Here is a 22472-nt window from a genome sequence, read left to right as displayed (position 1 = left end):
AAAACTTTTAGGTTGCCAAAAATATGATAAGGTTTTTTTGGGAAAGGGAACAGGATAGTGGAGAGAAATGAAGAATAAATGTTCCTCCCAAGAAATCAGTTTGTTATCCCCTTCAATCTAGGAAGGTGATATAACGTATCCAGTACGCCATTCTTGCATTCTTTGCAATAGAGCAGTGGCTTTCAGAGTGTGATCACAGGATCTCTAAGGTTCCCAAGATCCTTTTTGGCAAGGTCAAAATTCTTTTCACAATAACGTGAAGGCATTTACATTTCAAAATGATAAATACTGATAGATACAATCACATAAACAAAAGCTCTTTTTGGGTCCTCAATTTTTAAGAGGGTCCTGAGACCAAAAAGTTTGAAAACCTCTGCACAGAGAAAAATTAAAACTGTTAAGAGCCCCTATATATTTGCAAACCAATATACAAAGAGGTTTTTGTTTCATTTTGGCTAGGCAATGGGGTTAAGTGACTTGCCCAGGGTTACACAGTTAGTAAGTGTCAAGTGTCTGAGGTCACATTTGAACTCAGGTCCTCCTGACTCGAGGGCCAGTGCTCTATGCACTGCGCCACCTAGCTGCCCCTACAAAGAAGTTTTTAGAAGAAGAAAAATCAACATGCACCTTGTTGCTCTTCTTCTGGTTCTTCTTCATCATCACTGGAAGATGCTAAATAGGCTTGAAAATCCATGTCAAGAAGTTCATCTTTTTTAAAATTTCTGTTTAGTGTTTTAATTCTTTCATGGTCAGTCTCATCCCAAGTGATCTCCACCTTTAAAAAAAATACCACATGGATGGAAATCAGGAAAATACGGCAAAATTATAAGCCTGAATTTTGTAGAACATTTACAAGTATCTCAATATAGAATCTGTGTTAATTTGGACATGCAGATTTATGTTTTAAACTGTGATATGAGGCATATTAAAGTCAATTTTAGAATGTTGCTTCCCAAAGTATATGCTACTAATCCTTCCATTCACTTTATACTCTTGTATTTCCCTTTAGTTTTGAGAATCTTCTTTCTGCCACACACTTTTGACTAAGAGATATATAGGGGGATGACAGTTCAAAGGAAATGTGAAATAAAGAAGAGGAAAAAAAATCAAGAGAAGACAACCAGATTTAAGAGTAGTAAAAACACATTAATTTGAAAATCCCCCCCACTCCCATATGATTTAGCCATATCCAAATACTACTTCCAGCTCTTCTACTTTTTAAACCTTAACATTACTCCTAGAAAAAGTACAGATGATGACTGCATAACAGTAGTATATGTTGAGCCCATTATTTCCAAAAATGATATGGAAGTGTCACAGGGGGAAAAAAACCTTATCTTGGAGTGTTTAAACAATGATTGACACATTTTTGTAAGTAAAGAAATTTTTTAAATGTTGGAAAGTTTAAAGAGCATTTGATTCAGGTACCGTTGATGTTCCCATTGCTGCAGATGTAAAATATTTGGGTTTATAGGTTGTTATATCCACTTCTAAGGCTATGTCTTTTGGCTCCTCATCAAATGTAATATCATCTGGAATAAACCTTTAAATGCAAAAACAAGAAAAAGAACAAAAAAATTTAAAGAATATTTCAGCAATAAACAAAAATGTTGGATTCTTTAAGTTAGCTACAGTTTAGACATATATTCTATAGGCTGTTCAAAGCAATCAACATTTTCAAAACAGAATAACAAACCAATGGGTGTATGTATATATACCACAGATAGGTGGCGCAATGGAGAGAGCATTGGGCTTGGAGTCAAGAAGACCAGAGTTCAAATCCAGCCTCCAACACTTCCTAGCTGAGTGACCCTGGGCAATTCATTTAACCTGTTTGCCTCGGTTTCCTCATCTATAAAATGGAGATAATAATAGCACCTACCTCCCAGGGTTGTCATGAAGATCAAATAAAATAATAATTGTAACATGCTTAGCAGTGCCTCGCATATAGTAAGTGCTATATAAATGTTACCTATTATTTTACACCAAGATACTTGCTTTGATATATCTAATAAATATGTAATCTCATTAATGTATGTATTCCCTCTAATGATGCAGACAGTAACTAATCACGCTTATCATCCCATGTAACTAATGTATATCCTTCCCTTAAGTTTGCCAAAGAAGTTCTACCTAACATATGCTGGGGGTCTTTCTTGAGCGTTTTTTAAAATATCCAGAAGATGCCCATGGAGTATACGTATTTGTCTGAATTTTCCCTATGGGATCACTCCAATTTCCTCTATAATGAGATGCTGATTGATGATATCCTTCATAATTTTTTGTAATATAGTGTTGCTCTTCACACCAACAACCTGTTTCCCACTGACTCTGGGGTGATCATCAACTTTAATTCTTGAATGTGATGTTCAAAGACTCACAGCCATACATCATCACTGAAAGAATGGTGTTATAAAATGGGCCTTTGTTTCATGGAGAAGCCAAAGAACTCTGCAATTTTTGAAAGGCACTCTACATTGCTTTCTGCATCCTATTCAATTCTGGGACTCACCACTGTCAATTTTCGGTGTCTGAGATACACACATGGACAAAACTCTTTTAGGTTATCCATCTCACTGAATAGCACAGTCTGAACTTGTATTTATTAACTTTATTTTTATTCTCTATATACTTATGTGCATATTTATTCCTTTCCTCATTAGAATGCAAGCTTCTTGTGAACAAGAATAAGATCTTGTGAATAAGAATGGGATCAGATCTCTGATGAGTGAAAGCCATGGGAGGTTTGGGAAGGGATAAAAAGATTTGGAAAAGGCACTATGCAGAGTGGAACAGTGAATTGATTTGGGACGAATAAAAGGAATACCTTGACACAGTGAGGATCCAGCTGAGCTTAATATAAATGAGAGCTACTGGCAAGAGTTTAAAAAGCAGCCATCAAGGAAATTCACTGGGTTTTCACCGCTCCTCACCAAAGTCTTTAGAACTATGTTTGAACTCTGTCCCTCAGTGCCCTCAAAACTGTGTCACATCCAACATGGACCTCCTCCATGCATACCTGGTTAAAGCCAGCTACTGTTTCTCTTCAATACCATTTCCCCTAGCTCTGTGGGCATGTACAGTCAATCAACAAGCACTTACTAAGGGCCTACTACATGCCAGGCACTCCTTTAGGCACTGGAGACACAAAAACCAAAAATAAAGTAGCTCTTTCCCTCAAGGAGGTTACATTCTATAGCAGGAGACATCATGTGCATAGGTAAGTGTGTACAAAATGAACAAAACATAAATAGGGGAGGGGGAAGAAAGTTAGGTATTAGCAGCTGAACATGAGTTCTTAACATTTTCAGCTATGGATTTCAGTAGCTACAGACCCTCTCACAATAAGGTCTGAAATGCATAAAACAAAATATATAAGATTATGAGGGAAATCAATTATACCGAAATATGGGTATTTAAAATATTAACTTAAAAAAAAGATCTGAGGCCCAAGGTTAAGAAACTGTGAGCTAGATGGACCAAGAAAGATTTTGTACAGATGTCCGCTGAAGAGGCCAATTTGCATTTATTTTTCTTAGAGGAGCTGTATTTATGTTTTAAAAGCAAAAGTTTCTATATGTATTTAAATCAGACGTGGAGGTAAGCAAGGTGTGCATTACAGGAAGAGGGACTTGTCAGTGAAAAGAAGTAGAGATAGGAGACTGAGTATTATGTGCAAGGAAAAGCAAGGATGGATTAATAAAATAGCATTTCATTAATCACTTACTATATGTCAAATAATTTGCTAAGAACTAGGGGTACAAATACAAAGGTGATGATAGTTCCTGCACTCAAGGAGATTCATTCTTATAAGGGGAGACATATAGTGAAGGGAAGTGGGGACCAGAAAGGGTCACTTCATTTGAGAAGTTAAGGGAAAGTAAGACGAAATATGGGAAGTAGAATGACACACCCTTCCAAGTAGCAATGTTAGAATACAATTGATTAAGGTTCCAGAACTGCAAAGGGATGGGTGAGGTAGAGTGTACAACAGCTGGTGAAATGGTTGGGTAGGAAAGTAAAGCAAGGCTGGAGCTGGCCAGAAAGAACGGGCCATCTGAGATATTAAGTAGGACTTCATGGTAGGAGTTCCAGGTATGAAAAGATTAAATCTTCTAAGACACAGTCTGAGGCAAGACCTGGATTGTGATGTTGAGTTCAAATGCTCCCTCTATCCTTGATGGTGAAGAGAGTTTGTCATAAACATTTTCATGAATTATTTTTAGTCTGTATTTATTGGTTTTCCTCCCACCAGTTTCATTCTTTAAATGACCATGGGATGACTCTACTCAGATGGATATCTCACACAGCAGTTTTGAAACAAGTTTTTTCTCCACTGCTTCTCTGTTTTATGATGACACTGTTCATAATCTTCCACCATCCTCTGTCAAATTTTTAAATGAGTTTATACTCTAAACAATTTCTTCCCTTCGTTGTCATCTCTTTCTGTATGACTCCAGAATAGGTGCTTTTTACCTTTTTAAAAAATGTCTTCAACATGACAACTTACACAAGTTAAACTTCAATAAGAAAATTTTTAAATGGGTGTTAGAGACCCCTTTTCCATTTTTTCTCATTATTTGGGATCAACAACTTGCTTAAATTTATCAGGTTGTAGTTGTTTTAAATACATATCTTTTCCATTTTTGTTTCTTGTGGCTTCATATTAATTTTGAACTTTTCTTGAGCAAGTTGGTGTTCTGCTTACACACAAATATCTGAATTAGAAATGGCTTCCATAGCATGAGTAATTTCTGCTTGGTTATAAATTTCTTTTTTAGTATTAGTCTATGCTGATCATATGTAGGCAAGTATGTTGGAATATATAGTTCAGGAACAAGGAATGAGCTAGGTCAAAAACTTGTAATCTACACAGAAGCCTCATGCCAAAATTTATTCAAGACAAGAATTTGATGCCCCATTCCATGCTTACTACCTTTATAATGAATCTACTGGGTCATTTAATTTGGAGGGTCTTACCAGGTTTTAACAGATGTTCACTATGACCTTTTAACAAAACTATCGAGCACTGCAATAAAAGATGTTCAAAATGAAATAATGTTTCTTGTCATCTATGTACACACAATAAAAAAAACAATCTTCCCGACTCCTTTATTTGCCCTTTCAAGGAGATCTTGTAAATTATCCCTTATTTTTACTCCAACTTCCCTGAGTCTTCTGGCTTTGTTTATAGTGAAAATGTCAAGATCGATACCAATTCAGTTTCTCCAGGAACATGCCTACTCAATGGTCTCAGATTTTAAAATACCAACAGCTAAACTGATCAATGGTTTATAACTTTTGTGATTCTCAGCATCCTCTGCCTCTTTTTCCACCATTCTGGCACATTCTGTCACTCAGTCACTACAGAGCTACAAGGGGCTACACAGGATTGAGGGGCATTTTAAAGTTTTGTTTCATGGTTGCTGTGGCTAACAAACTCATCATCAAGTGGCCAAGCTATCCTTTCTGCACTAGGCAGTCCTGAAAAACAGACATGGTCTATTTCTAGGACTATACTCTCAAGTTCTTTTTAGCAAGGTATATTCTGTCATGTATCGACATTGCTTTTGAAAATCTGGGATCCTCTCTATAGCACAATGAGGCCCTAGAGCAGAACTTTATGAATATGTGTACATTTAAAAATATGGTTCCATTTAACCCTGTCCCCAAATAACTCAAGTTGGTGAAACTCTTAATATCTTATTAATTTGCTATGTTCTGGGGTATATGTGTGTCTGGTATATGAATGAGTAGAAAATCAAGGACCATAGTTTCATTAATAGCAAGCCTTGCATGTTTCAAAGAAATTCACTTTGTAGCTCTGCCGCTGACCTACAATATAATCCTGGAAAAGCTACAATTTCTCTGTGCTTTAACTGCTTATGTAATAGGGATTTTTTTTAAAAATCACCTTTCCTATCTAAACATATTGTGTCACAGGGATCAGATGAACTCACAGATGTGATGGCACTTTGAAAAACAAAACAATGTGCTACACATAAGCAAGGTATTATCTGAAAAATAATATCTGTACAATTCCAGAGGACTAATGGTGAAAGCATGCTACCCATCTCTTGATAGAAGCGTGATGAACTCAAGATATAAAATAAAACATACATCTTTGGACACAGTCAATAGGAAAATTTGTTTGCCTGACTGCACATATTTATTACAATGGCTTTGTTTTTCTTTTTTTCCCAACAGGGTAGGGGGTGGAAAGTTGAAGGGGAAATAGGATAACCCTCCCTCTTCTCAAAAAAGGAGAAAAAGAAAAAGGAGGTCACTGAGACATCTATTTTTTTTAATGCAGAGAAGATAACAGAAGAAGATTCAGGAAGAAGCATGGACAAGCGGGATAGTTTTGAAAGCTATAGGTTGAATACATTTATACATTTAAAGAGAAAAGTAACCTATACATAGAGATTTTCACATATAATATCCTTTTTCCCATCCTACTATGTATATTAATATGCACATTTTATTTGGTGTTTGCTAATAAGTTCAGAAAAATACATAAAAATGAATTTAGAAATAATATTTGAAGTTGATGCATGAAGACTAAGAGAAAAACTGATAATGCTTTCTTAAGGATTAAAGTACAAAAACCACTAGAAGTAATTTCATTTTTACATATTTACCCACTTCAATTACTTTGAAAATCTCATGTTGTCATGCTTTGACTATACTTAAATCTTGTACACTTTTCAGGTACAGTAATACTATATTTTCAAAAGGCAGCATATGGTTTATATTCTACCACAAAGTGTTTTCTTTGGAATGGTTTATTAGTATTAAATTCAAAAAATCAATTTTCTTACCAGATGGGCTTGTGTATGGGCTCAACAGGAATAAATGATTGCAGTTGGTAAAATATTTTTACTATGTCCAATATGAATGATCCCAAAGGTTAACAAGATATGCTTTTGCATTTGGGGGCTGACAAAAAAGGGTTTTCTTAGATAGGGTAGGAAAAAAATTCAGTTTGTTTTGTTGATGTAGTATACAACAAAATGAAAGAAAATGAAACTTCTTCATGCCTATTAAATACATTTTCTAGGCACTGCTCTCTCTACTAGAACAGTTTTAAATCCTTTATGACATTCTCCCAATAAGCAAGTAAAAGAAAACAATTCTGAAAAAAGTAAGCTAGTTATCATTAATTCATATTTGAAATGAATGAAACCTTAATAAATGCCTGAAAGCCACTAACTGAACACCTAAAAAAACCCCACTTTTGTAAGTTAAGTAGAAAGGGAAGGAAATTCACTTATTTGTTCAACAAGAGAATGCCTTTCCAGTCAATATTCAAACATGTTAAAGACCAAGTTAAGAAAAACCATTGGGTTTTTTTTTTCTAAATTTGAAATCCATTGAAACATAAAAATCCCAGTGTCTTTGAAACAATACATCTCACCCTTTTCTGAAATATTTCACTTTGAGTACAAAGCTCTCTAACAAAACTAGGCTGTTAAGGAGCTGATTTCTACTGACAGTCACAGTAGACTGGTTTAACTGGGCAACAAAAGGAACAGTCTAAAGATAAAATGGTACAGTAGTTCAGCTTCCTCTTTCCTTAGACTTGAGATTCAAAATGATCTGAAGTTTTTCAGTTCTGAGTCACTGAAGCCTGAGCAATTTGTGAAAATACTGCCAGAGCCCAAAGACAATACCAATACAGCATTCACTCACTAGAGCAACCCCTATTGCTCCTTTACTCCCCTTTGCTTTTCCCCTTCAGAAAAAAAGGAATCGAGTTACCACACCTGGTCTCCAACTAAATGAGAGGGTTAACATCCCAACAACAAAAATAACAACATGAAAAAATATGAAGGAACATGACAAATACTATGGAATGAACATAATGGAGTTTCACCGATTGTGCAATATGACAAGATAAAGTAAAAGAAACAAAATCAAGAAAACAATACAAACACTGACTACAAGAACATAAATTAAAATATACCTACTAGAACCGTGAATAACTGAAAAACCAATGAAGGTCCTGGAAAATAAAGACTGAAACAACCTCTTCTCCCCTCCATGAGGAGAAATGGAGGACAACTGCCACAAACTTGTATACAACAATGGCAAATACTCTCACTGAATTTGATGTTTTTGCTTAATTATTTTTCTTTGTCACAAATGCAGATTCAATGACAGGGAAGAAAAGAAGACTTATAGAAATAAAAGGTATCAATAAAATGTGTATGAACACATGTATACACACACACGTGTATATGTAAAATACATATATTATATTAAGTCAGTAGAATATATGACATATATCATCATCAAATTTCCCACTATCAGTTTCCTTTTTTTAAGGGTGACATTTCCTCATGATATATTTTATTCTATGATTAAAAATCCAGCTTTGGAGCATAAGAGATACCAGTGAAAGCATAATTAATATATATGAAGGTCCAAAAAAGTCATGTTGCATTGCAATGAGCAAAAGAAACCGTAAAGATGCATAACTGGAGTTACCTCAGATCTACAAAGGAACAGCTACTTTCAAATTCCAGTCCATCACAGTCTTCATAAATTTTACTGGCTGTTTCTGGAGAATCACAGTCGACGACTGCATAAAAGTATTTTAGTCTCTTGAACTGATAATCTCTTAACTTTTCTCTAGAGGTCCTATAAAAGAAAACAAAACACATTAAGCATATTTATATAAAGTAAGTAGAAATCTTTGTTTTTGAAACACAGAGATCCTCCAAGAAAAATACATACAAATATAGCCTTCTCTTCAAACCATGTTTTTCATAATCTGGCTTTTATATACTAGCCTAAATTCTTCAGTGTAACCAACTTATTTTTTCCTGAGAAGGCACAAACTTTCCAAGCAATATTGTGAATGAAATTTAGCAGCTAGAAAGTCAATTTGAGAACTCTGTGCACAATTATCTATAAACTTAATTATACTTTGGGAACAATATTTTTGTCACCATACACAGCTTTCTAAAATGTAACCACTACATGAAATCAAAGCATTAACAAAATATGTCTAGATAGAATTAGGTATAATTAAAAAGGTTCCTGATTTGGTGAAATACTTGCACTAAATTCACATTTTCCATCTGTTATAAAATGTTTTCCTAACTGTTATGGGCTTTAATTTAATTTTCCTTAATGGTTATGAATGTTTTCTACATACTTTGAGATTTCTTTCAGAACCATTACAGTTAAGCTTTACTAGCCAGTACTAATAGCTCCACCTAGTGGTTCAAAAGAAATCACCACTATATGAGATCACTGGACAGTACAGAGCTCATGCTTTTATTACTGAAATCACAGAAAGTGGCTTTAGTTAATGTCAGGAAGCAGAGCTTCAAGAATATTTCTCTGAAAAGAAAAATTTCTGAAAAACATCAAAATCATCCTGCATTCAAGACCAGTATAGATTAGTTTGAATTACAGACTATGTGGAAGGAGATACATTATGACTTCTATCCACAGTAACATGAACTAGATTAACCAAGAGTCGCTAGGATATTCTGTCACTTAAATATTATCCTTTTTCATCTACTCTGTCATGACTAATTTACTTAGCCAACTCCCCCTCCCCCCCTTTTTTACAGAGATAAATAAACTTTAGCTTAGAACCTAACAAAATGATTGGAAAATTTAAAATAATGGAATCTGGGTTATTAAATTTATGTTTTTAACTGATTTTTTAAAAAATTTCATTTTAGTACCAGTCTTTTTCAGGAGCATCCTCAGGAATACTTTGTAATTCTTTAGGTCCTTGAACAAGTTCTTCCTTCATTCTCTCCTTCCCAAATTCTGAAGGATAGATCTAAAAGTAAAGCAGAGAACAAATTATAAAATAATCTGCTTAAAAGACAAAAACCATCTGTTTATGTCAGAATGTAAGCACACAATTCTTCTTAGTATGGAATCCTTTACATTTAATCCTTAGAAGTGCATTAAAATGTATAATAATTTAAGATGTCCAGAAACAAATAATTTGGAAGCAAACACCTAAATTTGTGATATCTTGCTGATGATAAATGACTATATCACTGTAAACTCAGAGTTGGAAGGGATCTTAGCACTCATCTAGTCCAACATTTTTATTTTACAGGTGAAGAAACTGAGGCTGAGAAAAGTTAAGTGACTTGCCCAAGGTCACATACTGTAAGTTAAGTGGCAGAGCCTGATTCCAAACTTAGCACTTTCTGTGTTTCAACCATGCTATTTCCATGAATAGCATTAGCTTCCGTAAAATGTCTTATTGAAATCAAGATACATTTTGTCAACTATTAGCCTCAAAAGACTGATTGTTAATTCCTCATATTCTACATATATACAAATGCAATCTATGTGCTGAAATTTCCATTTAGTTTCACAAAATTGTTAACCAAACTAAGGGTTTAATTTTATTTTGTTTTTATTTTCAATTCTAAAACCTCTCCCTTCCTCCCTTCACCCCTCACCCAGTGAGAAGGCAAAAAATACTATAACTATTATACATATATAAAGTCATGCAAAACATATTCTGCATTAGCCATGTTCCAAAAAGAAAAAAATAAAGCAAGGAAAATAAAGGAAAAATTATGCTTCAGGTTGTACTCTGAGTCCATCAGTTCTCTACCTGAATGAAGGAGATAGTTATTTTATATCACGAATCCTTTGGAGCTGTGGAGGATCATTTCAGTGATCAGAAGTATTAAGTCTTTCACAGCATATTGCAGTTACTATGTGGACTGCTCTCCTAGATTTACAAATCTTTTCATTTTGTATTAGCTCACATGAGTCTTCCCAGGTTCTTCTGAAGCCATCCCCTTAATCATTTCTTATAGCACAACAGTATTCCATCACATTCATATACCATGACTTGTTAAGCCATTCCCCAAACTGATAGTCATCACCTCCCTTTCCAATTTTTTTGCCACCACAAAAAGAGCTACTATAAATACTTTTGCACATATGGGTCATTTTCCTTTTTTCTTTAATCTCCTTGGTGTATGGACCAAGTACTGATAATGCTGTACCAGAACCCTTTTGGCAAACTTTCAAACTGTTCTCAAGAATGTACAGACTAGTTCACAGCTCCACCAACTGCATCAATGTACTGATTTTCCCACATCTCCTCTGCATGTCATTTTCCTTTTCTGTCATTTTTGTCAGTCTGATGGGCATGAGGTAGTACTGCAAAGCTTTTTAAATTTATATTTCTTTAATCAATAATGATTTAGAGCATTTTTTTCATGATTATTTATAGCTTGGATTTCTTCCTCTGAAAACTGCCTATTCACATCTTTACCATTTTTTAATTGAGGAATGGCTCCTATTTTTATAAGTTTGGCTCAGTTTTCTCTCTCTCTCTCTGTGTATCTATATCTATCTATATATAAATTTTCTCTCTCTCTCTCTGTGTATATATATAGATATAGATATAGATATATCTATATCTATATCTATATCTGAGAAATGAAACCATTATCACAGAAACCTGCTAACCTGCTGCAAACAATCCAATCCACCCCATTTCCTGCTTTTCTTTTAATTATGGCTGCACTGGTTTTGTTTGTGCAAAAACTTTCTAATTTTATGTACCTCTCTATCTTGTGTTTGGCTATGCACTCTTCCCTTATCCATAGATCTGACAGGTAATTTCTTTTATGCTCCCCTAATTTGCTTATGATATCACTTTTATGTCTAAATCATGTAGCCATTTTGAGCTTATCTTGGTACATAATGTGAGATGTTGGCCTATACCTACCAAATTACTTTACCATTTTCCCAATAGTTTTTGGTAAATAATGAATTCCTGTCCCAATAGTTGTGATCTTTGGGTTTATCAAACACTAGCCTGTTGTGTTCAATTGCTTCTGCATTTTGTGTACCTAATCTTGCCCAGTGATCAACCACTCTATTTCTTATCCAGCACCAAACTGTTTTGATGATTATGACTCTGTACTATAGTATGAGATCTGGTACTGCTAGGCCCCCTTCCTTCACATTTTTTTTTCCACAGATTTTCCTGATACTCTTAACCTTTTGTTCCTCCAGAGGAATTTTGTTATTATTTTTTTCCAGCTCTGTAAAGTAATTTTTTGGTAGTTTAGTATGACACTACATGAGTAAATTAATTTAGGTAGTACTGTCATTTTTACTATAGTAGCTTGGTGTACCTATAAGCAGTGGCTATTTCTCCAGTTATTTAGATCTGTCTTCATTTGTGTTAAGAGTGTTTTGTAATTGTGTTCACATAGTTACTGTATGTATATTAGCAAGTAGATTCCTAAATATTTTATACTGTCTGAAATTATTTTAAATGGAATTTCTCTCTCTTCCTGTATTTTGTTTATAACACATAGAAATGCTGATCATTTGTGTGGCTTTTATTTTATATCCTTCAATTCTGCTAAAGTAGTTAATTGTTTTCATTAGTCTTTTGACCCTATCCATCACATCATCTACAAAAAGCAAGTATTATTTCCCCATTACCAATGTTTATTCCTTCAATTTATTTTTCTTATTTTACTGTACAACTAGCATTTCTAGTACAATATTGAATAATAGTGGTAATAACTGACAACTTCGCTTCACCCCTGATCTTATTGGGGAGGCTTCTACTTTATCCTCATTACAGCAAATGCTTGCTCTTGGTTTTAGACATTTGCTATTTATCATTTTAATAAAAACTCCATTGACTGCTGTGCTTTTTAGTGTGTGGTTTTTTTTTCTTTTTGGTGAGGCAATCAGGGTTAAATGACTTGCCCAGGGTCACACAGCTATTAAGTGTCATATGTCTGAGACTGGATTTGAACTCAAGTCCTCCTGACTCCAAGGCTGGAGCTCTATCCACTGATCCACCTATCTGCCCTGCTTTTTTGTGTTTTTAAGAGGAATGCATGTTGTAATATGTCAGAAGCCTTTTCTGCATATATTGATAGGAGTTTTATCTTTTTCATTATTGATAATGGTCAATTAATTATACTTACAGTTTTCTTACATTAAACCAGATCTTCATTCTTGGTATAAATCCAGCCTGGTCATAGTGTATGATCTTTATAATATATTGCTGTAATTTCCCTGCTAGTATTTTATTTAAAATTTTTACATTAATATTCACTAAGGAATTTAGTCTATAGTTTTTTCTCTGTTTTGGCTCTCCTTGGTTTAGGTATCAAAACCACATTTGAGTGAAAAAAGATATTTGATAGGACTCCTTTATTTTTTTCCCAAAGTTTATATAACGTTGGAATTAATTTTTCTTTAAATATTTACTAGAATTCACTTGTAAGTCCATGTGGCCCTGGCCCCCCTCTTACCCCCTTAGGGATATTATTTATGGCTTGTTCAATTTCTTTTTCTAAGATTTAAGTATTCTATTTCATCTTCTGTTAATCTGGGCAATTTATGTTTTTGTAAATGTCTATTCATTTCACTTAGATAGTCAATTTTATTGGCATATAGGTGGGCCAATTAGCTCATAACAATTGCTTTAATTTTATCTTCATTGGTTGTACATTCACCTTTTCCCATTTTTAATACTGATAATTTTATTTTCTTCTTTCCTTTTTCTTTTAAAATCAAATCATACAATGGTTTATTTATTTTACATTTTCTTTTTTCCATAAAACTGGCTTCTAGTTTTAGTTGTGGTTTGTTTTTTTACTTCCAATTTTGTTAACCTCTCTCTTGATTACCTGGGTTCTTAATATGGTGTTTAATTGAGGATTTTTAATTTGTTGTTTTTCTAGTTGGCTTTTTTTTTGACTGTAAAACAGTCCAAGTTTTACAGAACAAATCCTTTTATTAAGGAGATTTGTTCTGTGAAATTTGGATTCAGTTACAGGGCCTAACCCAAGGAGCTAGAGGGTCACATGTGGCTTTTGAGGCCCCAGGTTCCCCACCCCTGACTAATTCAATACCTTCTACCAAGTATGTGCTTAAGAAATACCAGGAATACTAGTTGATTGACTAGACCATTCATTCTAGCAAAGAATTCAGTTATAAAAGCAAACTTAGTAATTTGTTCATATTGTTTAACCTGGAAATCTACTAGTTGGACTATATCTAGCTATAGATATCTAGCTATAGATACACAGATAGATATGGAGGTTATTGACAGCAAGAAAACTCTGTATGTACAAAAACTGCTGTAGTAACATTTTGTGTGATAATAAAAAGAAATGAAAAATGTGCCCCCGATTTTGAGAACGGCTGAACTGCGGTACAAGAATATAACGAAATATTACTGCATTGTAAAGAATTACCAATATGAATACTTCAGAAAAATATGGGAGAATTCATATGAGGGAATGAAGAAAGAATCAAAAAACAATATTCACTTTGATTACAAATTATTTGTACGAATAATACAAATTATTAATTGAAGTCAACAAAACTTGGGCTAAATACAATGGTCAAAAGTAGTAATAAACTATCAAAATAAAAGGACACACCTTCCCTTTCTTTTAAAAATAAGACAAATTACAAAAGTAGGAAATTACATATGCTATCAATGGAAAACATTTCATTAGATGGTTTTGCTTAATTGGTTTCAGGGAATGCTTTTTCAAAGGTTTTTTTTTTCTCTGGGTGGGGGGAGTCAACACCTGGTATCCATTTTATTTTGTTGGGATTTTTCTGGAGAAATGATGGTCATAAAAATCAAGAACATGCATTAAAATACAAGGTAGGCTGGTCAAACATCAATAAAAGAAAAACACCTCAAAGATCTAAAAGTGAATGTATTGATAATATGGAGATGTTAAGAAAACTAGAGGAAAGAAGAGTGGATTCTTCATGGAAGAGTTATGAAAAAATACACAGAGACTCATTTAGGATATAGAATAGAGCAGGTATACTAATGAGATCAAAGATCCATTTAAATCATATCTAATCAGTAAAACTATCAGTGAAATCACACCATATTAGGACTTTTAATATTGAAAGACTGAGAAAGACTCAGAAAACTTTAAAGTAGAGTTAATTAGGAGTTTTTTAGTTCCCCTTCCTTTTTCAAGTTAGTACTTTGTCTTTCTGATTAGTTTTGCCTAATTTCCCCCCTTCTGCTTTTTCTTTTTTAAATTAAGAATGGTTTTCTAGGTGGGATTAAAGGAAGGTAGTAAGAGGGAATTTCAGCTGATTAAAAACTAAAGTTATCAATAAAAATTCATTTTAAATAACCATAAAGGTTTTTTTGACCCCCAAGAAGAGTTGTGAAAAGATACCTTCCCTGCTCCTTAGCAGGAGGAGGAAGGAGAGTTCACCAGTATGGAACGCTACAGATGTCAAATTTTTTGATGGGTTGTTCAGCTTTGCTGGATTTTTGTTTTCTCTTGTTTAAGTTCTTTGTTTCAAGAGATGGCTCTCTGGGAAGGAGAGGAAGAAGAACGCTGGGCTGATACGACCAACAATCTATCTTAAAAAATGGAGCTGATGCCAATCTATGGCAGACAACTTAAGTGTGGTCCTTGTTAAAGTCAAAGGCTTCAAAAAAAAAAGCTTTTATAGGTCTACTTCTAATCTTATGACTGACTGGTGGTTTACCTTTATTAACAAAAGATGACATAAAAAAAAAGAGAAATGACCTTGACATTCTGGAAGAATCAGTTTCAAAGTGAAATTAGGCCCTTACCTTCACAGAAAATATAACACCACCTTTTGGTTTAAATGAATTGAACAGAGCCAGCAAGTCTTTAGCCTTTAATCTATCCCAGTCCATGTTGCAAACTGCTAGTCGACGAGTAATCTGCATAGTTGAAGAGGAAGATAAAATGTCATATTTTATATTATCCCTATATTTATATTAGAAATGAATATAAAACTACCGCATGGACATATTAATTTTACACTTATTTTAATATAAATTATTTTTAAACTTTAAATGAATTAAGAATCAGCTAAAATATACAGAATAATACTCATCCAATTTCTCAGTTTGCACATAGTAACTTGATCATGAGCTATTTCAGTCAACTCTAAGGGGGGCAAACCAGTTTATACCCAGTTTTTAAAATCCTTCTGGTCTTTGATTCATTTCACAGCCTCACCCTTAACAAACAAAAATTTCTTAGGTTATCAATTAAGGTAAAATTTTGGTGGGCTTAGAAATGGAAACTGATAGCTAAAGCAAGTAAATGATTAGCTAATCAGAGATCATAATAAAGAGCATTTTCTACCAGTAAAATTTTAATTTAAGCCCTTAATGAAAAAATTGGTTTTATTAAAAGATTTACCTCATCTGCCCGAGGGGCATCTTTATCTAATTCTCTCCACGCATGCTCAAAAATAGGTTCCTTAGGAAAAAATTCAGTCATATCATCTTCTTCATCTTCTGAACTAGTTTCAATATTTCCTTTTCCTCTAGCAAGATCAGGGCCACTATCACTTTCATCATCATCTTCATCATCATATTCTGAGATTTCCTCATCATCCCCGGCACTTCTATCTTCTGATTGTTCATCATCTTCTGTTTTACTATCATCTTCGGTATCTTCCTCCAACTCACTTTCATCAGATCCAGTGACATCTAAATAAACATCACTGTTGTCTGCAATTAATTAAAGGGAAAAAACTTCAAGCAAGTATAAACATCAAATCAAGTATAGTATAAACATATTCAAACACAACTAAAATGCACTATTCTAGAAAAAAAAAAAAGAGCAACAAATCATGTCTCATAAAAACACCCAACACAATCCTCCAAAAGAAGAATAGATATAAATTAACGGATAGATAGAGATGTGGAGCCAAAATTACAGAAATACAGTGCAAACCACCCCCACCTCCCTTGAATTTCTTGCCAAAAGATCTAGAAAATGCACCACATGGAATGCTGATTCAGAAATCCAAGAAAAATCATATTTGATCAATCCAAGTCAGCATAGGGAGACAGAGGGGTCTGCATATACTGGGGACGAGGCCTAGCTAAAAGCACACCATGTGGAACACTATAGCACAGGGAGAAGTTGTGCACCAGAGCACAAAGAGATCTTACATCTGGCAGAGAGGTACCATTCAACTTAAACTTATACAGGATGCAGGCAGCTTACTATTTACTCACCACCCACTTACTTCTCAATCTTTCAATAAACTAGGTTGTAGCCTTGGAGTCAGGAAGTCAAGAGTTCTAATCTTGCCTTATATGTACTAGCTATGTGACTAGAAAAGTTCCCTAATCTCTTCTCAACCTGTGTCCTCATGGGTAAAATGGGAGTACCAACTACTTCACATCAAATTAGATAAAATATGTATTCTCTGAAAGCCTTAAAGTATTACATAAATGTTAGCTATTATTCTCACAACCAATATTTCTTACCTACTAAATGCAATGGTCTTTTGTCAGTCCTCATTCTACTTAACATCTCTGTAGCTTCTGACACTGCCCATCAATCTCCTCTGGAAATGCTCTCCTCTGGTTTTTCTCCTATCTACCTGAATATTCCTTCTCAGTCTCTTTTGCTGTAACACTGTGGCCCCTCCCACCCACTAAGTGTGGGCATACACTCATTCTTACACTTGTTCTTGGCTCTGTCCTAGTCCCTTTACTTTGCTCTTGCTATACTCTTCCCTTGGTGACCTCAGGTTCCCTGGGATTGGATCTCCATCCAGGTAAATCTCAAACATATACAACCAGCACCAATCTCTCAACTCAACTCTAGTCAATTATCTATTACCTACTTGCTGTCCCATAGACATCTCAAACTCAATATAGTCAAAACAGAATTCCACACTGCAAAAGCATCTTCCACTTATTTCTAGAACAATAAAATACAAAATCCCCTCCACAGCATTTAAAGGTCTCCACCTTTTCAGTCTTATTTCATATTATTCCCCTCCACATTCTCACTCTTGAACCACTACCTTCCATGTCCTGCTTCCACACTTTTGGACAAATGGGCTCCTTCACCTCCGTATCTTATTGTCTCTAGTTTCCTTCAAGACACACACCAATTGCCACCTCTTACCTGAAGCCTTCCTGATTCTTCCTCTTGAAATTACTTTATATTAATTTGGTACATTCTTTGTATTTATTTATCTTATTTGTATATGTTGTTCCTACTAGAATACAAGTTCCATGAAGGCAAAGGCTGCTTTGTTTTCGCCTTTTTACACCCAATACTTTGAACATAGTAGGCACTAAAGTTTATGAGATGAGGTTATATATTAGTTCTCTTTTGTATTTCAATACTTAAAGTAGTTATGCACCTGTTCATACTCAGGATAGCACTAAATTAGGAGTACTAGCCTCTGGGGCAGGAAGGACCCAGGGGCGAAGGCTGCTTAATTCCTGAGCACCTCTGAATTCTATCTCCATCTGGCAATGTCTCACTCCAAGGGAACATTCTAAGTTGGGAAAACTGTCCAAGATGGGGAGAACTAAAGCAAGGGAGGGGTCCACCAAAATGAAAAAAAATCTTTATTGCTTATAGGCACAAACATGAGCCCATTCTATTGATTTTTTGTTGTGTTAACATGTGCCCCTTATTTGATGATGTCTTAACAGCCTAAGTACTTGTATGAGAACTGAGGATAACTTTTAGGGAAAGTGCCTGATCCGGAGGGTTTTCCTTATAAGTTCACCTACTAACATTTTAGGAAGATCCTCTGCCATATTTTTAGAGACAGGACAGGCTTTCTGACACCATTCTTAGAGAAAGGTCTTCACAGTATACACTACTACAACAGATCTTCCCTCAGAATCAAATTCATTTGAAGCCCCCTTTTCGATGTCTTCTTGCTTAATCCTATAGCTCTTCTGATATAGGTCTCTTAATACATCTCACTTCTACCGCTCTAGCTCTCCAACTATGTCTCAAAAACAGCCCTTACATGGGAGTGCACATGAACAAAATTTCCTTTGAAATTCGACTTGTCTTTACCTCTTAACAGTTATACCTTCTTTTCATCAACGCTTACAAAGACCTCTTTCTCTTCCAAAGCAACAACAGAGCTTCCTTCACTAGACTAATTAGTAATCAGTCACTGGAATGTTGGGAAAACAGTCCTCACAACCTCCCTTAAGCCATCAAGTATGTTATAAGATTTTATATCCTTAGATCCTAGCACACTTCTCTCACTCCTATCCTCATGCCTATTTAACACTGGTATCACTCTAAAGAATGGATTGAAATGAAAGAACAATACCTACTAGATGACATTCATTAAAGGGTACTAAAAGTACTGTGAAAATTTCAGTTTTTCCTAAATCTAGGGAAGTGGTTTGTATAACTCAAAAGAAAAATGTTTTCCATGGAGCCAGATTTTTTTTATTTCTAATGTAACTAGATTATTATAAATCCCTAAAATATACTGTCTATATTATTAAGGTTTTACTTCATCGTACTTGTGAAGAAACATAATATACATGCTACTAAGTTATTACACGGTTTTTCTACAGTTTCTCCATAAGTTAAGCAAAATATGGATATTCATTCATAATGGTTTCACAAGCTGATCTGATGTTCCTTGCATTCATTATCTTGATTGTTTAACTATGCTTCACACAGCAAACAGAAGCCAGTAAAAATGAACTACAGGGGCTTAGTAACCATAACTAAGTAATATGTTGCATAGGAGTAAGTAAGTCTAGGAAATTTTGCCTTAGATATTACTATAACATGAACACCCAAATATTAGAATAGGGGATTTTTAAAATAAGTAGCAATAATAATAGCAGACATTTAAGTTCAGAACTTTAAAGTCTGCCAAGGGCTTTTCTTATGTCATCCCATTTAAGCTAATTACCACTTTGTGAGGCAGGAACTACAAGCACCATCCTTGCTTTACAAATGAGGGAGCTTAGGCTCAGAGAGCCTGTAACCTCAAAGCCAACAGAGCCAGTGATTGCCAGAAGGGAAAAACTGAGCCAAGGCTTTCTGACTCCAAAGGGACATTTTAAAATAAGAAGTACAGTAAAAGCCATTAATAGTTTAGAGAAATTTCACACGTACTTTTTAAGGTGCATAAAATCTTGCTACAACGTGAGAGTTTTATTTTTCTTATTTCCACTGTTTAGACTGAACCAAAGGGGAAGAAGGAGGCCCTTCTAGCACTAAAGCCTTTGGGTCTGTATTTGTGAGTCAGACAACCACAGTTTATCTCTGGACAAACATACAGTGAGATTAATTCCAATAAAGTTGATTTTGTGGTTGAATGCAAGAATCAGAAGGATGCAGGCAAAAGCAAACTCAATGTATAGTCTAAGTTCAATTCTACTTCTGCTATCAAGTAGCTTAACCTTTCTAGTTCTGTTTCTTTAACAACGAAAGGGGGAGGAGTGATGAAAACGACCTCTAAGCTTCCTTCCAGATCTCAAATCATATATGATATCATTCAGTTTACACAACAGGAAAGCATTAAGGTGACATATCTGCAAGTAGCCAGTTGCTTGTCAGTGGTGGCTCTGTCAAGTTCAAATCATTACAATGAAAAATTGATGTGATTTACAACTCCAGGTCATGTGGCTGAGTCTACTGCAATCTTTCATTGCACTTTTCTGATTTTTTGACTGGATTTCTACCCGTTGCTGTTTAGACTTTCTGCTCCACTCCTGTGAGTCTCAGGTAGCTCACTAGTAAATAAATCCTAGTGCCTTGGTGAACTGAATTGCAGTGAGGTAGAGCCACAAAATGGTAGAACAAGACAAAGCTTTTCTGCCTAGCTTGCCTAGCACACCTCCCCCACAAAAATTCAGAAAATGTACTAGATGGAAGCTAAATGAGAAAACCAAGAAAAAGTCAGCGAGTCATTTTTTCAGGCCAGGGAAGCTAAGGTAGACAGCATATGGTCATGGGGAACAGGGACCTGGCCAGGAACATGGGCAGCAACAGCAGGAAATATTCAGTGCCTAGGTATAAAAGAGGGCAGAGATAGAACATCAGGAAAACAGGCATCTGATCAGAAGGGTATCCCAGAGGATCTTTGAACTAGTGCTGGGTGCAGGAAAAGGTGTCATCTGGAAGCTACAGGGCCCACTGGCTAGGTCTGGATTATGGAGGAGTGGTCAACAGAGAGTATGGGCCCACCCAACGTGTGTACTGAGCAAGTAACAAGAGCCAGAAATGTAGCCGTGTGGCTACATGTGTGGCCAGGAGTAGAGCGGCAACTCAGTTCTAAATTTTAGCCTTTAACTTCACACATAGGCCTGCTGTGGAATAATCGGGGCAAGAATCCCAGACCAAAGGGGACCAGTAATTCAGTCACTCCAAACCTGCAGAGCCTTACAGCAGTGACTGAATCCAGCAGCTATCTACTAAAACTCAACCATGCACAAGCCAACAAACCAAAACCCTGGTAAGGAACTTGCAGAACCCAGACCAGAGGGGCAATGAACAGACCTTTTCCTGGACCACAATACTCTGGGAGCACTGAAAGCTTGTAGGCCTCCAGCCAGAGATGTGAAAGCAAGAGAAGGATGTAGTTGGATAGAAGCTCAGGCCAGACATCTCTACCCAAACTGGACAAAGCCCAGTACTAACACCAAGTTCAAAGCCAAGAAGTAGGGTGGAAGAAAGAGTAAACAAAAAAAAAGAAGCCATTCTGGTGACAGGGAAGCTCAAGACACAAACACAGAAGAGAATAACCTGGAAATAGCCATATGCAAAGCCTCAAAGAAAAATGCATTTTGGACACAAGCCCAACAAAAAATTTTGGAAGAATTAAAAAGATTTTTAAAACCAAATGAGAGCTATAGAAGAAAGATATGAAAAGAGAATTAACAGCTTGTTAAAAGAGAATGAAAACCTTACTACAGAAAGTGACTTCTTGAAACTGACAACTGGACAAATGTGCGCAGCCAGTTGAGTATAGAGATCTCTTACTTTATAGGGGAGTAGCAGGGTAAAGGAATTAAGAGAAGGGGAGGGGACTGATAGAAGAGAAGGGAAGCTATGGGAGGTAGTGGTAAGAAGTTAAACAGACTTTTGAGGAGGGACAGAGTAAAAACAGAGAGAGGGGAAACAGAGGGAAAAAACAGGATGGAGGAAAATACACAGTTAATAATCTTAATTGTGAATGGGATGAATTCACTTATAAAATGGGAGCAGACAGAAGGATGGATTAAAAACCAGAATCCAAAAATACACTGTTTATAAGAAAGACACAGAAAGGGTTAAATAAAGGGATGAAGCAGAATCTATTATGTTTCAACTGAAGTAAAAAAGGCAGGGGTAGCAATCATGATCTCAAAGTAAAAATGGGTCTAACTAAAAGAGATAAGCAAAGAAACTACATTTTGTTAAAAGGTACTATAGATGATGAAGTAATATCAATGCTAAATATAAATGCACCAAATGGCATAGCATCCAAATTCTTAAAGGAAAAGTTAAATGAGTTACAGGAGGAAACAGACAGTAAAAATACAGTAGTGGAAGACCTCAACTTTCCTCTCTCAGCACTAACCATAGAACAAACAAGAAAGAAATTAAAGAAATTAATAGAATTTTAGAAAAGTTAGATATGATAGACTTTTGGAGAAAACGGAATTTTTTCCTCAGCTGTAC

At 35.2% G+C, this 22472-nt stretch overlaps 1 protein-coding gene across 2 annotated transcripts in view; it reads right to left on the bottom strand.

Moving 5' to 3' along the window:
- ESF1 (ESF1 nucleolar pre-rRNA processing protein) overlaps positions 1–22472 on the bottom strand; it is a 98966-nt gene that overhangs the window by 67488 nt on the left and 9006 nt on the right. For both annotated transcript variants that reach the window (XM_020986195.2, XM_020986203.2), the window contains exons 3-8: positions 16206–16519; positions 15605–15718; positions 9705–9805; positions 8491–8643; positions 1429–1543; positions 628–775 (exon numbers count right to left, since the gene is read on the bottom strand). In XM_020986195.2, the coding sequence (XP_020841854.1) occupies positions 628–775; positions 1429–1543; positions 8491–8643; positions 9705–9805; positions 15605–15718; positions 16206–16519 (945 nt within the window). The remainder of the gene's footprint in view (positions 1–627; positions 776–1428; positions 1544–8490; positions 8644–9704; positions 9806–15604; positions 15719–16205; positions 16520–22472) is intronic.

This window comes from Phascolarctos cinereus, unplaced genomic scaffold (assembly GCF_003287225.1).
Source record: "Phascolarctos cinereus isolate Bilbo 61053 unplaced genomic scaffold, phaCin_HiC Scaffold_2;HRSCAF=192, whole genome shotgun sequence".
Taxonomy (NCBI): domain Eukaryota; kingdom Metazoa; phylum Chordata; class Mammalia; order Diprotodontia; family Phascolarctidae; genus Phascolarctos; species Phascolarctos cinereus.
The sequence above is the reverse complement of the archived record's forward strand: the minus strand, read 5'-3'. Positions and strand labels throughout refer to the sequence as shown.